Source organism: Kwoniella botswanensis, chromosome 3 (assembly GCF_036426115.1).
Source record: "Kwoniella botswanensis chromosome 3, complete sequence".
Lineage (NCBI taxonomy): Eukaryota > Fungi > Basidiomycota > Tremellomycetes > Tremellales > Cryptococcaceae > Kwoniella > Kwoniella botswanensis.
Window position 1 is genome coordinate 910364 of NC_088601.1, and position 14676 is coordinate 925039.

Below are 14676 nucleotides of genomic sequence, written 5' to 3' on the forward strand. Positions count from 1 at the left end.
TAACAGGACTTCTCGTCTCTTGTAGTTTTGTTTTTCAATGTTTTTCTCGCTTATGCAAAGTATAAGGATTCTTTTGATATCGTATCTGAACACGATTTGATGTTGAAAAGGCAGAGATCTATCTGTATTGATGGCATTCACAATGTGCATGAAAAGGCTTTGGTATAATAGCGATCAAAAGGAAATCGTAAGTGTCATTTCACAAGTATTATACAACGTTCTTAGAAGCTCTTCAATCGACATAGTCTTACGGCCATCGTATCAAGTCTGATGTAATTTCCTCACTGGTAGAAATTTTATAGGATATCGATTGAGGTATGGCCAAGGAGGAACTGCAGCCTGTAAATAAGACATTGTAGATTATTCAGTCGTTGGTGAATGATTAGCTACAGATATGTTTTAGAGCTGTATTGAAAGAGATGAGGTGACTCACGAGTAAGAGAATGACCAAACCACCTAAGAAGAGTTCTAACCCCAGGATCACTGAGCTTGAGAAATAAGAAGATATGAATGATATTATCTATACGAGCAATTTAACCATGTCAGCGATTAGTCCATCGTAGAACAATGGGAGAGAGAGAGAAGGACGAGAAGGAGAAAGGTGCAACGTACGGTCAGGATGATCAGAAATGTCTGAGAGAATTGTTCGAGAAGATGTTGAGATTTGGGATCCTACAGTCACAAGGTAATTAGTTGTTTGTCAGTATGGCGTGATGGCAATTATAGAGGTATGAGAGTGAGCTCACGATCCTCCCTTCCAATACTTTTTGAACCGATTGTGGTAGGTTGTTCATGGCGCGTGTATCGGTATGGTGATGTTGGATCACTTGAATATACCACCTCTCGCATAGATGACATCTCTTACCTGTAAAACACCTTCAAGTGGTCTTTGTTCGTGTCGTGACAACATAAGGATGACACGTGTCGTGTCGACAGCCAGCGCAAAGTGGTGGTACTAAATACACTCTGGAGGTCAGTGCCACATTCCACCTACCCTTTTCAGCAATTCGATCTTCCTGCTGTTACCCTGGCCCCACCATTCCATGTTCGGCAATCGGAAGACAGCTAGCACCCTGACGTCACCGTATTTTCCCATGTCATATCCCATATGGCAGCAGATCATGAAATCATGTTCACCTTCGTCATTCCATTAATATCTCTGTTTCTCATCATCATAGCATATCATATCACGACTCTGAAAAGATCATAACTACCACAATCACAAATATCCCACCACATTCCTCTTGTTGATCTAATTAACCACTAGCTCTAAGCCTACACAACAGCACAAGCATTTCATTCCAACCAAGTCGACTGATATCCCAAGTCGACAGATAAGCTCTACCTCCTCGTACGCAAAGTCGCAAGTCGCCCAACACGGCTTCCGAAGCTATTCAACTTGGCCTCGTAGGCCTTCTCACCCGGCCAGTGATCAAAGCTGTCTTTCCATCTGAGAAAGCTGTAACCAAATCCGATCAGTCTCAGCCTCAATCCAACGACAACAACAACAATCTCGCCGTCGATAACCCTATTTCTGAAGGAACGCCTTCACCCGCTTCTACAGCTATAACTACTCCTACCCATTCTTCACCTACCATCCCAGTCCTCTTACCTGCGCATTCAGCTGTACCAGCCTTAGGTGGATCTATCGAAAAGACTTTACCACCAGTCCAGCAAGCACAACAACCGCCCACTGAACCAACACCTCGATCGATCGAACAATCTAGTCCTGCTCCGAAAGCGATTACGACCGAACAAGCTTATCTTCCTCTGCTTTACACTCGAGAAGGTACACATCCGATCAAAATGGCAGTAGTAGCTAACAACCAACCTGAACAAAACCAACATTTCGGTAATCAGAACGATCTTGAAGATCATGATTACGCTTTATCGCAAAAAGCTCAGAACCTTGACCTGAACGATAGACCCTCCAGTCGAGCCACTCATCGGACTAACCATACTACCCAAAGTCATCTAAACAACTCGGCAGGACCTGCAGTGGTTCCTGGTAAATTCGTTGAGGATTATAATGACAACGGTAACCAAGCTGGTAGAGGAGGCGAAGATGAGATCGGTCTGGGATCAGCTTTGAGTACTGATCCTACTCAACTTAAGAGAGAGGTGGATCAAGATGGTGAGACCAACGAGAGACCAGGGTGAGTGATCACTATCCAATATCAAATCTTCGTTCCTGTCACTTACGTCCTTATATTTCCTAGTATGACTCAACGAGCCTCTCGATCATACGTCAAGCCTATTCCTATTGTCACCACCTATGAGCCAGAGCTTCCCGACGCTGCTTCTGTCAAACAACGAAATGCCAAGGCTCCAAGTGTGAAACGAGCCTCTTCTAAAGCTGGCTCAGTCCGATCCAACAAGGCTGCATCCGTCAATGGCGATCATGCTCGACCACACTCAGTCACCGGAGATCACGCCAGATCCCCTTCGGTCAACGGGGAACATTACGTCCGACCTCCCTCTGTCGCCTCCGTCAGACGTCTACCTCAACATGACGAGAGGGAAAACGGCTTCCAACCAGGCGAGATTGCCCCTTCTCACAGACAACACGAGCTTCAAGGTGGAAACAATAACAGTAACAGAGTTTCCTTGCACGATAGTGGACCTGTCTCAAGAGATCGATCTACCACTTTCGAAGAGCCCGACCTCCACCAGCGAGCCACTTCACCCAATCGACCTCATTCATCTTTCGGCTACAGACCTCAACCTAATCTCATGTCCATCTCTGAAGGTGATCGACCTGACTCACGGGCTGATAATCAACGGGATCTCCGAGCGGGCATGTTATCTCGAAATGGAACGACCCTGAGTCGAGCTGGTACACTCGGACGAAATGGAACGCTTTCCAGAGGTGCGAATGGCGGTACCATCGGTAGTCGAAAGGGTGCATTTGGTAGAGGTGCGGGTACGAGTGTAGGTACTCAACCGGAAGAAGTGTTAGGCAGAGAGTGAGTACAGCTCTTCCGAAAACACGATATATATCGCTTGTGACTGACCTGATTGCGTTTGTCATAGTGACATTCACATGCGAGCTGAATTGTCTGAAAGAATCTTGGATGAAGCTACCCTCCGACGACTATCTACAATGGGTAAGTTAACCTTACATATCTCTGGAGCTATGATCTTATACTGATGTATTGATTTGGTTGTTCTGTGGGTAATGTAGAGAGGAAAGATGCCAAACGACTTACCAAAGTGATCAAAGCAGAAGCGAAATCAGAGGCCAAATCCGTTGCAGGATCCATTAAAGAACTTGAACGACTGACTCGACTCCAACGAGAGGCGGCTTCCGCTGAGAGGAAGTCTCAATTGCGATTATCGAAATGGACTCGAAAGGAACACAAAGCCAGATTGAGGTTCTTGAAAGAGAAGGAGAGGTATGAGAAGATTGAAGGTGAATTAAGAAATTCAGAAAATGATTATGAAGAAAGAAGAGACCACGCTGCTGGCCTTACGTCTCAAGTCGCAGAGAAGACTCAGGAGGTTGATGATTTGAGAGCGATGAAAGCTGCTGATGACGTGAGTGAAACTACGAGTCTCTTATCTGTGACTATTGATTCATATGCGTATGTGCTGACTGGTGGTTTGATTTACAGCGTGAAAGAGAAGTTAAATTGCTCGCACTCAAAAACCCCGCTCATAGTTAAATATAGCAAATAAGATAACCTCTGTGCTTCATGATTTTTTGATGTTCTGTCGACAATATCAAAATACATTGTTATACCAGTTACCTACATCTACTATTTCAACCTTATAATTCCTGATCCATCAATATTTAGTCTGATTCTTTGTCTTGTAGGACTCATTCACCCATTCTTCACCCTTTATCTCTGCTGGCCCTCTAAATAATCTTTCTTACTCTGACTTATACACGATTTATATAATCTATCCGAGATTTGTTACTGAGTTTGAATTCGAATGAAACTGCTAAATACCAAATGTTCAATCTCTATCTCCATCTTCGTTGTTGCCATTCATTTCGATCTCATTTCAAGTCGAGAGACAGACCATAGTGTAATTATACTATCAAGAAATTGAGAACCCTGATGAACTCGAATTTTGATACATCTAGATGACCGGGCAATCTGCTTTATGCCTTCTCCGCTTGTCATCCAGTGAGTGGTGATTCTGTGTCTCTTCTTTACCTCGCTTCGACTTTGATCTTTACTCTCTCTATGCTTCACCTTTTTCCATACCTTTCCTCTTACACCTGTCATCTAGTCATACATAATCCATATCGTCCACTTGTATGGCGTCACATATCTCGACGACTGTTCCGACTGATTGATTGTAGAGACTATGGATCACCTACTGGCAACAACTCGTGATCGCAGCTCGCAAATGTACATCAACTCGTGTATGCATCTGCAGACTATTGGTAACGGAGACAGAGATGCATATACTTGAAATCCTATGTATATTCATCTGACATGTACATACTCGCTTCACTGACAAGCAGCCTGCATAGCTTCGACGGCAGACTGAAGCTTATCACCAGAGATCAAGACCAATCTACCGAACTGCTCTACACCAAACGCATCTTCCTCTCTTTTCGGAGCAGTCTTGAATGGGTAGGTGTGAACGTGAGTGGCAACCTGGAAAGGGACATCGAGGCAGTGGTAAAAGTCAGTCCAGTCTATCCTGACCTGCCAAGGACCAGGAGTACCGGAGATCATAATTATTACTCACATTGTCGATGAATTCCTCCTCGGGATGGTAAGCGAACGTTCCGGCTGTTAATGGCAGACCATTATTGGCATTTCCATTCCCAGATTTCTTCTTGTTCTTCTTTGAGCTAACCAGTGTTGAGAGAATTGTGAAATTAGCATACCAACTATCATCTGGATACTTCTCCTACACAGCTCAGGACTGTACAGGTGGTCCATCCTTGCGACCTAGCACTTGAAACCGATGAAGACGGGCGTTTTCATCGTTACCGTCACAGAAGAACACTCAACTCACCTACTATCATTCATATCCAAACCCAAATTCTCCTCCCCACCTTCCAGCCTATACCCTCTACCCCATAGAAGGTAATCTGTGAAACCCTGATCTTGCAACTCACTCAACAACATCCTGTACAAATGCGGGATGAGGGGGAGAGGAAGATTTAACATTCGTAGAGAGAATATGAGAGCGGGTTTGGAGGCTGCTGCGGGTGATGCTGATGGGTAAAGGAGGAGTCGGAGGGGAGAGATGGACGGGAGGGTTGAGAGAAGATAGTTGAGAAAGGGGGAGAAAGCGGGGTTGTTCTGGGTATGAGGAGAAGAGAGTCAGCTTGGCTTATTCATTCATTCTTGGAGCAACTGGCCATGAATCATTTCGAATTCTCGTTTCTCCGTATGGGATATATCCCAGTATATGAATATTTCCCCATGAAAGACCAGTCTCCCGATTTTCAACACCGAATAGTACATGACTTAATCACCCACCCTATTCTCCAAGATATCCACTACTCCCACCAGCCCCCACGGATCGCTCTCCTCCCCATCAGTCTTGATGCTACTTCCTGCACCTAATCTGACTCCCTCGGAAAGTATAAGGTCCGCTAGCGGATGGACATCTATCAATTCGTCATCGTGAGAGAGCGTCTGTCGAAGTAGACGTTTTATGGCAATTCTGATTCATATCAATTCAATCATGGCCACATCAGTACGTGTCCAGTCAATTTCCCTATGTTAAGGTCCGCGTTTCAGACAAATGTCCATATGTTAGACTTTACTCACTGGTCAACGTCAGGGTTGAAATTGTAAAAATCGAAATCAACGTTGATCATGGACTATACGAGAATGCATTGATAATCAGTATTGAGGCCATATATACACTTGAGGCATGGCTCGTCAGTTGACACCGAGGTATGGCTTCAGTCCACTACAACTCACTACGTCACTGCCCGAATCTGAATCACTATCATCTTCATCATCCCTCGTTGGATTTTTCCTCTTTGTTGAAGTAGAAGCAGACGCTGTCGCTGCGGATACAGCTTCGAGTGTACGTTGTTGTCTTGGCATGGGGGTGGTGTTAGCTAATCTGGGATTGATGTTCTGCCTTGAAGAGTATGAGTATATATATATATATATATATATATATATACCTGAATAGAGACTGGATCATCATCCTTCTTTCGCTCAAAGCCAAAACAAAAATTCTGAACGTGGGTCATCCCCACACGTGGCTTTACGTAATAGCCCTGCAGATACCGGTTAGTCACCTCACCTCTGGATCCGATGCAACGTGAAGCATGGAGTTGGGTGGCAAAAAACAACACGCGACGATCGAGAGTCTCGAGAGTATGACGGGATGTCCAGTTGGCAGAACATTGAACATTACTTTCTCGTCATGAGCAACGAATTGGGTGTTTATCAACTTGAAAATGTAATTTCCTTGCTCTAACTTTTGTTTTCATTGTGACCTCTCTTATCCAACTTACAATCGCTACCATTACGGTCGAGGTCCAAGTATGAAACGCTCATCCGATTCTACGACTTCACCCAGATCTTCCAAGCGGCAAGCTAGTCTAGCTGCTTTCCTGAAACCGAAGAATGTACCTTCACCGATTATCACCAAGATACATATCTCAGAGGGTAATGGACAAGAAGATAAACCCATTGTACTGGATGACGACGAAGAACCCGAACTTCTCAAATCGATCACTACCCTTGACAAAGGCAAAGGCAAAGCAGTCGACCTGCATCAGAACGGTGTTTCTAAATTGACATCGACAGACTTGGATCTTGATCCATCTTGGCCCCCTCCTCAACACCCATATCACCCACCCCCAAATACAACATATAACCATCCTATCGTCATACCCCCTCCCACGCCTTCCCTCCAGCCGATGCGGTTCAACCTCAATCCTAAAATCATACACAATCCCACAACAGATCTCGATCTAGTTTATTACAAGTCGTTCATAGATAAATCCTCAAGTAAAGAACTGATGATTTTCTTGCTGGACAACTTACCGTGGTATAGAGTAAAATACATGGTACGAGGGATCAACATCAATACACCTAGGTACACGACGGTATTCGGTAAAGATTTGACGGATATTCCTTGGTCGGGATATATGAAATGTAGACCTAGGGCTATACCAGAGGTGTTGGAGAGGTTGATGAGGAAGGGTGAGTGGTGGCTTCTTTTTAAGGGATCAAATCTCAATGTCGTATTTCACTCATAAGGCTGATTCAATGATTTGCCGTTGAATAGTCGAACAAGTCACCTCATCTCAATTCAATTTTTGTCTCGTCAACTATTATTCCTCAGGCAACGATTCCATCTCTTATCATTCGGATTCGGAATCCTTCCTGGGTCCTAATCCTACCATCGCCTCTCTGACACTGGGTCATCCTAGGGATTTCCTGCTCAGGCATATAAATTTTAAGAATCATCCCCGTACAGGTAATTCAGTGGCGGTTGAGAAGTTTGTGCTAGAAGATGGTGATATGGTAGTCATGAAAGGTAAAACTCAACATGAATGGGAACATTCAATACCTAAGAGAAAATCAGCAAAAGGTAGAATCAATATAACGTTCAGAAAGGGGATAGTCAAATATGCAACTGAAAATTATTATAATTATAATGTAGGTAAAGGTAATTTACATAGATGGGATAGAGAGAAAGGTGTGATGAAGGAGGTGGAAGTCTCAGATGGAGGTGTGAAGAGCTAGTGTAAACAGCGATTGTATTGATCACACGTGGATGTAATCGTAGAAGGGTTTTATCAGATATAACAAGCTTAGCATGCATCTTTGAACAACGTTCTGCCATTGTAAGTTCCAAATATATCGAGCATTGTACCACTACAACATACCTAAGACAAGCAAAAGTTAACGGGTCTATCATTTAATAATCTAATCATGCCATGTTCGGTTTTACCTTTCTTCAGTTTCACTTGGATAGCGTCAACATCCAATCTTCGGAGATCCTGATCACACCACCCCCTCTTCCTTCATCTTCCCTACCTCGTGCTCCTCATATCCCAGCTCCGTCAAAATCTCGTTCGTATGTTGACCCAAGTAAGGAGGAGGCCGGTACAGCTGGATTATTCATCTGTCAGCTTTTCTACACTGGTCACTCCAGATCGTATACCTCACCTTGGGTTTTATGCCGTCGTACGAGGTCGCCGCAGCTGCTAATTTGATTTTACCCGCCCGAGGGTGCTACCATCACCATTGAATGATTGAGCTTTACAAAATGATGCAACGGCCGACGATAACAGCCAGAGAGTCAATTCTCCAAAACTCACCTCTATCTCTTCGACTACCTGCCTTGCTATTGATTGAGGATGAGCGAACGTTTGAGCTATATTGTTGATCGGGCTGGACATCGTCCATCAGCTGCGTCATTCAGTTATCTCCTCGGATCTCGTACAACTCACGCAAAAGGAAAGCTGAGACGTTTGGCCATCCCATATGATCAGCTCATCGATGATTTGCTGTATGATCTCAGTCCCGTTCCTACTCACCCCTTGCCCTTGAACCTCTCGCACCATTCTTCCGTGGTCCTTTCACTCAACGCCTGCTCAATCAGACCCACCAGCTCATCTCGGTTCTCCACCCTCTTCGAGTTCTTCGCAAACCTCTCGTCATTTACCCAATCCATTCTGTCTAGCACAGTAGGCGAACAAAGGATGGAGAATTGAATATCATTCCCCGCAGAAAGCATGATGAAGGAGTCTTTCGTGGGAAACACCTGATACGGAACGATCGAAGGATGGGATGTACCCCATCGGGTAGCTTCTTGGCCCGATATGAGGTAGTTGGAACCTATATTGGCCAGAGAGGCGATCTGGTAACATGGATTTTTCAGCACGAACGATAATCAGAAGATTCATGGGGCTGACCTGACTCTCGAACAAGCTGACCTCGACTCTGGACCCTACACCTGTCTTACCCCTTTTCAACAACGCAGCTAAGATACCCGACTGAGCATAATGTCCCGTCAAGATATCAGTCACCGCTACTCCGACCTGTTGTCAAATACCAGATCAGTATGTCTGTAGTTTTAATCACGAATATATCTCCAAGGCCAAGAGCAGACAGATATAACCCACTTTGACAGGTTTACCACCTTTCTCACCCGTTATATGCATCAACCCAGCTTCAGCTTCTATCACTACGTCGTATCCTGGGAACTTCGCGTAAGGTCCCGTAGACCCATATCCTATACGACATCAAGATTGAGTCAGTCGGCTTCGTCATTATATTGACTTTGAGTTGGAATCAAAGATGTCAAAATGCGAAATGACATACCAGTAATTGAGCAGTACACCAATTTGGGATTTAAAGATTTAACCTGTTCATACGCCAATCCGAACTTGTCCAATTTACCCGGTACACTGATCTGCATCAGCTCGACGTACATACATTTCCGCGATGGGATTAGGGGAGCAGAACATACTAATTCTCAACCAACACATCCGCATCTTTCACCAACCTCCGTATAACTTCTTTCCCTTTTTCAGACTTGAGATTGAGCGTTAGTCTGTAGCCTAACACGAATCAGAAAGTGCGTCTTATGTTCACGAATTTGATTTCACTTACGATCTCTTATTCCGGTTAGCTTGGAGGAAATAGGCTGATTCAGGAGGTAGGTCGGGTCTGGGGTAAGTCCCTTCCTGAGGGAATGACGCTGAAGGTGGAAGCCATGATCGTGTGTCGTCCCCGTGTTTGGGCGTCTCAATCTGATATGAAGTAATTGAGGTAGGTAAGTTAAATCTTTTGTTACAGTCATGGATAGCCCTTGAGTTGTAAGATGCGAGATTTGAACATACCTTGATCACATCGGCTGTTTCGACCGCATACAGGTTCAGTATAAATCACGAATCCACCCTTATAACCGGAATCTTTACTCACCTCCTAGATCCGACTACTTGACGGTATGGAGCGTGTCAGTCCTAATGATATATGAGAGAAAAGGTGGAACGGTCCCTCACCAGCATCATCGTAGCCAATGGACCAGCTAATACCCTAGTAAGGTCCACAACCTTGATACCAGCTAACGGACGATCATCAACATTGGTGGAAGGGGATGAATACGAGCGATACGGGATTCGATAGGGTGATGAAGCTGGGACGGACAGTTTTGCCCGAAGCAGGCTCCTTGCTGGGTATATTGCCCTACAGGTCATGATTACTGCTGTGGTCGTAGAATAGAACGAGCAGCATCAGTTCCAGTTGTTTTCATCTCGATCTTGTCCTTGTTCTTGTTCTTCGGGTCTCTCGAACCGGTTATCAGCTCGGATAAATATCCCAAGGTAGTTTATCCGATATCACCAAGTCACTTTGTGAGAGAAATCATCCACGATCAACATTTTGCTGTTGTTACTTTACCACATATACTTGTGCAAAGCATGATGCGGCTCTCGATATGACACCTCAAGGCCTATTCTCCAACTGGCCTCCTCCCTCAAAGGAGATTCTGAAATCATGGCTAGACAGACAGGGTATCATCAGAGATGACAGCTTGAAGATCGTCGATATGGAAGATGGTGATGGCTGGAGATTGATATCCGGACGTGAGATGGATATAGGAGAGCTGAGTGAGTCCAGTTCACTCGCATACTCTTCAATCCCAGAGAATCTAGTATGGAGTAAAGTAAGATCCGATGAGCTGATCATGTCTCAGTATGTTCCATACCTAAAACATCCATCTTATCCCACCGCACCTCATCACTTCCTCCTCTCCCACCTCTACCCTCGTCCGGCTCTTGTCACGACAGCTCCATGAACTCGATCACGCTTCTGCACCTTTCATTATGTCTCTTACATGAGTTTCGCCTGGGACAATCATCGCCCTTCTATGGATACCTCCAATCGTTGCCTAGGGATATCATTGGATTACCGATCTTTTGGGATGTTTCAGAAGTATGCCGTGAGGATGGGAAGGAAGCTAAGAAGTGGTTGAGGGGGACGGGAGCCGAGAGGGAGCTGAGAGTGAGGGAAGAGCAGGGGCTGGGATTGGTAAATATATCTATCTATCTCTTCTGGGTATTTCCTCAATGATCCGACGTTGATCCACCTTTGTACGATCGGACATTCGCTGATTGTGGATATACCACTAGACAAATCTCCATTCATTCTATTCGCATTACTCATCTCATCTACCTCCTACCACTTCTCATCCCGAGCACTCCCCAATTCAATCATTCTATCACGCTTTCAGTCTCATCTCCACTCGGGCATTTATGATAGACCTATATCACCTTATCGCGCTATGCCCATTCGCAGATATCTTAAACCACCACCCTACTCAACCCAATACCTCTCTATCGTCGGACGACTTTGTATGTCATCTTTGTGGATCATTGAAGACCTGTCCAGAACACGATATAACCAATTCACAAGGGATAGCGTATCGTCTACTTTATCTGATCCCTAGGGATATACAAAGGATAGAAGATGAACCGCAGGATACTATTGAACTGAGAGTCGAAAGGCCAATAGCGAAGAAGGGAGAGGAGGTATGGAATTCGTATGGAGATGGATTGAGCGATGCGAAATTGCTGGTTGAATGGGGCTTTATAAGTGAGGAATATACGGGAGATGGTTTGGTTTGGGATCTGGAAGACCTGCACTTGAAAGGAGAAGGAGAAGTTGAGGAGTACTGGAAGAAGGTCGATGAAGCTCCAATTGATCCTATCGACGAAGATACTGAAGAGGGCGAAGACGAAGAAGAAAGGATACTGTGCAGGAGGAATGAACAGAATCCGAGATTGTTGAACCTAGATCAATCAGGGAGGATCTCAATTAACATATTCAGTCTACTGTGGCTAGATCAGACACGATCGCGAAGAAACGGGTCAAAAGAATGTAGAGCTGAGGATCCAGGATCACTGGTACAAGCGATCAAGCAGATAGAATCGATTTGGAAGATATCGATCGACGAGGAATATACGGAATATGATACTCTTCTGATAGATGATTTGGTGGAAGTGATCCAGCAGGTTATAGACCTACTCAAGAAAAGGATAGAAAAGATGTATAGATGTGATTTGAGTGAAGATGCATTATTCAAAATGCGAGATGTAAGTTGAGTCATCCTGATCATTCTTTCTTTCAATTGAACGTTGAGGGCAGCAGTTGATAATATCTTCTTGGACCGTTAGGATCTTTCACCAGAAGATAAATACCTATATATGGCGATGACATTATCGATCAATGAAAGGGTATTGATCAATTCGACTTTAAACAAATGGAATGATCTGCTCGATTTCATAATTGCTTCATCATAATCCGAATATGGTCGATAAGTACTGGTGAGATGTCTGTCGGATCGCAGGACGAGGGAAGTAGTACAAGATACCCAGCATCAACCATATAAACATTTTCAATTACAATACATATTCGAGTTCATGATTTTCATATACAATTATATAAGATACAAAAATGTAAAGTCATCAATATCGTTAAAATACAAAATGAGGAATACATATTCATCAAAACATGTGTATCGCCTTTCCTTCATTGAATCGACTCCAAGCTCAACACGAGTTATGGCCATTCTGAAAACTTCTTCGTGGTTCCTTCATGCGACTCGCTCAATCAGAGTTTCTATATCGGTGACCCCGATGATATGTACTGAGACATCCTGTCAGCTTGTGGTTTATCCACCGCAGACAATGAAGCTGATATTGCGAGAACACTCACCTGACATCTCTCTCACGGGACATACCAGCTTCCGCAGCCATGTTGAGACTAATCACCCTGTGTCAGCTGCGTCTGAGGCCTTATATTCAATGGAAAGTAGGCAACCCACTATCCCATTGAAGAATATTGCGGACCACTAGCTTTGCCTTTACCTTTACCTGCTCCACCATGTTCTGTTGGCCAGGGAGATCGACACCATACACAGGTAACGTCGTTGCCTTTAGATCTCTGAAATTGGTCCGATACCGGTCATTAGCTCTGTCTAATCCGTGAAGGCCTAGGGTACTGTCCAAAAACTCACAGCCGTCATCGCCCATATCTGGAAACATTCGGTATGAAGCGCTATTCCAATTGACCAATGTCAGCTATGTCTGATTCGGAGCGGGAGCAAGAGAAAACTGACGTTTGCCACAACCAGTCAGAGTCTCGTCATATACCAATTTCTTCCCATCGACATCCTCCTGCGTCATCTCTTCGTAACATCTGCGTGACGATAAACTTATCAGCTAGATTTCCGTATACTGCAAGGAAAGAGATTTAGCAGACACGTACACTGGACAGTCTTCGCCAACAGCGTCCATCTTCTTTCCGTCCGAACCATCTTTGATCTCCTTGTCAATCCCCGTAACCACTTCTTCATCCTCGCCTCCTCTTCCTGTCGCATGAATATACGCTTTATGCACTTTTACATTGACCGTGACTGATCCATTAGGTGTCGGAGGTGACGTATTGAACACATGTTCTACTTCTTCAGGCTACGGGACAAACAATATCAGATCACCCGTGCAGTGTGGGGGTTGGTGAGTTCGATTTACCGTTAATGACATTTGGAACCAAACGGACGAATCATCCGGTACTTTCAACACTTTGATACTGTCACCGTAGCAGGAATCAGCAGATATACCATGACACGAAATGACTGAGCACTATGATGCTTACAAAATAAAAATAATATGTTTACAGGGCTTATTGCCCTTGAGATTGTCCGGGCAGTCACATCGAGGGATAGTACCAATGTTGACTGTCTAAACACCTGAGGTGAGCTAGTGATCTTTTCTCGTGCCAAATGGTCAGCGATCTTCAGCTCACATAGACGTTACCAGTGGATCCGAGCTTTTACATTTGAGCATTTGGGTCAGAGCTTGTAAATTATCAGGGATCTCTTGGTAATACATACCACTTTGAATTGCTCGTATTGAAAATTACCCTCGCCCACTCTTTCGCGTTCGATCATAAACTAATATCACTTTTCAGCTATCACTCTGTCAGCTGTCACTCAAACGATAGCTTACCATTCTTTGCGAGATAGCTCTTTTATCTATGAATTATATCAGCTCTCTTCGGATATGGTATTCCGGGAGTGGTCCAGCTAACTCACATCGATCGATAATATTCTTGGGACATCTGCGAAGAGACGTCATGTCAGCTGATTGACAAGATTCCGTAGGTCGAGCAGCTCACTTTTCTCTCAATCTTGCCATCCTAGCCTTCTTAGGATCAACGACTTTCTCCACCTTCGCTTTTTTCTCTTTAGCTTTGGCAGGTGACTTGGTTTTCTCCGCTCTCACTTTGACTTGGCTGGGTCCAGCTTCGACGACAGGTTGACTAGGACCCGCTTCCAGAATGGTAGGCTCAATTTTGACAGTGGTGCTCGACACGGAAGCTTTTCTCTTCCTACCTGCTTTTTTGGGCGCAGGAGTTGCAAGATCTTCTTGACAGGGTTTGGCATCCACTTGATTTGATGTAGCAGCATCGGTAGCGTCTTGTTCGATCTTGATTGCTTTCTTCTTGGTTGGATTCGATACGGCTGATTTGCGAGGTCGGATCTTACCTTTCTTTGCTGGAAGAGGCTTCACGTCTTCTTCCTCCTCTTCTTGATATTCATTCTCGGTAGGTTCGGATTTGATCGAGAGACGAGCCGATCGTCTTCGTGGTGGAGGTGGCATTGTGGATGACATGGTGATCGATGCGACCATGCACCTGCGAATGAGACGGTGGTAGCTGTCGG

General features: G+C 44.6%; 7 protein-coding genes across 7 annotated transcripts; 3 read left to right on the plus strand and 4 right to left on the minus strand.

The window, feature by feature from the left end:
* Nucleotides 1–261: 261 nt before the first annotated feature.
* On the minus strand, nt 262–794 carry L199_008223 (uncharacterized protein; the record flags this gene model as incomplete). The annotated part of the gene is made up of 4 exons (XM_064893905.1): nt 262–339; nt 434–520; nt 613–672; nt 747–794. 4 exons carry the CDS (start codon nt 792–794, stop codon nt 262–264), a joined length of 273 nt encoding a protein of 90 aa, XP_064749977.1.
* Nucleotides 795–1043: 249 nt separating this feature from the next.
* On the plus strand, nt 1044–3665 carry L199_008224 (uncharacterized protein; the record flags this gene model as incomplete). Its single annotated transcript, XM_064893906.1, has 6 exons — nt 1044–1084; nt 1362–2156; nt 2220–2966; nt 3034–3107; nt 3185–3537; nt 3615–3665. The coding sequence occupies 6 exons, from the start codon at nt 1044–1046 to the stop codon at nt 3663–3665; spliced, it is 2061 nt and encodes a 686-aa protein (XP_064749978.1).
* A 798-nt stretch (nt 3666–4463) lies between these two features.
* On the minus strand, nt 4464–6029 carry L199_008225 (uncharacterized protein; the record flags this gene model as incomplete). The annotated part of the gene is made up of 6 exons (XM_064893907.1): nt 4464–4613; nt 4708–4813; nt 4981–5270; nt 5451–5637; nt 5745–5797; nt 5901–6029. 6 exons carry the CDS (start codon nt 6027–6029, stop codon nt 4464–4466), a joined length of 915 nt encoding a protein of 304 aa, XP_064749979.1.
* Nucleotides 6030–6478: 449 nt separating this feature from the next.
* On the plus strand, nt 6479–7688 carry L199_008226 (uncharacterized protein; the record flags this gene model as incomplete). The annotated part of the gene is made up of 2 exons (XM_064893908.1): nt 6479–7142; nt 7228–7688. The coding sequence occupies 2 exons, from the start codon at nt 6479–6481 to the stop codon at nt 7686–7688; spliced, it is 1125 nt and encodes a 374-aa protein (XP_064749980.1).
* A 261-nt stretch (nt 7689–7949) lies between these two features.
* Nucleotides 7950–10150, minus strand: L199_008227 (uncharacterized protein; the record flags this gene model as incomplete). The annotated part of the gene is made up of 12 exons (XM_064893909.1): nt 7950–8057; nt 8115–8180; nt 8267–8339; nt 8399–8410; nt 8486–8808; nt 8864–8989; nt 9074–9183; nt 9273–9358; nt 9421–9504; nt 9564–9807; nt 9876–9888; nt 9956–10150. 12 exons carry the CDS (start codon nt 10148–10150, stop codon nt 7950–7952), a joined length of 1440 nt encoding a protein of 479 aa, XP_064749981.1.
* A 239-nt stretch (nt 10151–10389) lies between these two features.
* L199_008228 (uncharacterized protein) lies at nt 10390–12253 on the plus strand (the record flags this gene model as incomplete). The annotated part of the gene is made up of 4 exons (XM_064893910.1): nt 10390–10561; nt 10648–10982; nt 11084–12046; nt 12128–12253. 4 exons carry the CDS (start codon nt 10390–10392, stop codon nt 12251–12253), a joined length of 1596 nt encoding a protein of 531 aa, XP_064749982.1.
* A 306-nt stretch (nt 12254–12559) lies between these two features.
* L199_008229 (uncharacterized protein) lies at nt 12560–14626 on the minus strand (the record flags this gene model as incomplete). Its single annotated transcript, XM_064893911.1, has 13 exons — nt 12560–12599; nt 12669–12716; nt 12778–12896; nt 12970–13010; nt 13072–13151; nt 13221–13423; nt 13484–13541; nt 13608–13693; nt 13758–13781; nt 13846–13905; nt 13961–13986; nt 14047–14072; nt 14130–14626. 13 exons carry the CDS (start codon nt 14624–14626, stop codon nt 12560–12562), a joined length of 1308 nt encoding a protein of 435 aa, XP_064749983.1.
* Nucleotides 14627–14676: the final 50 nt, after the last annotated feature.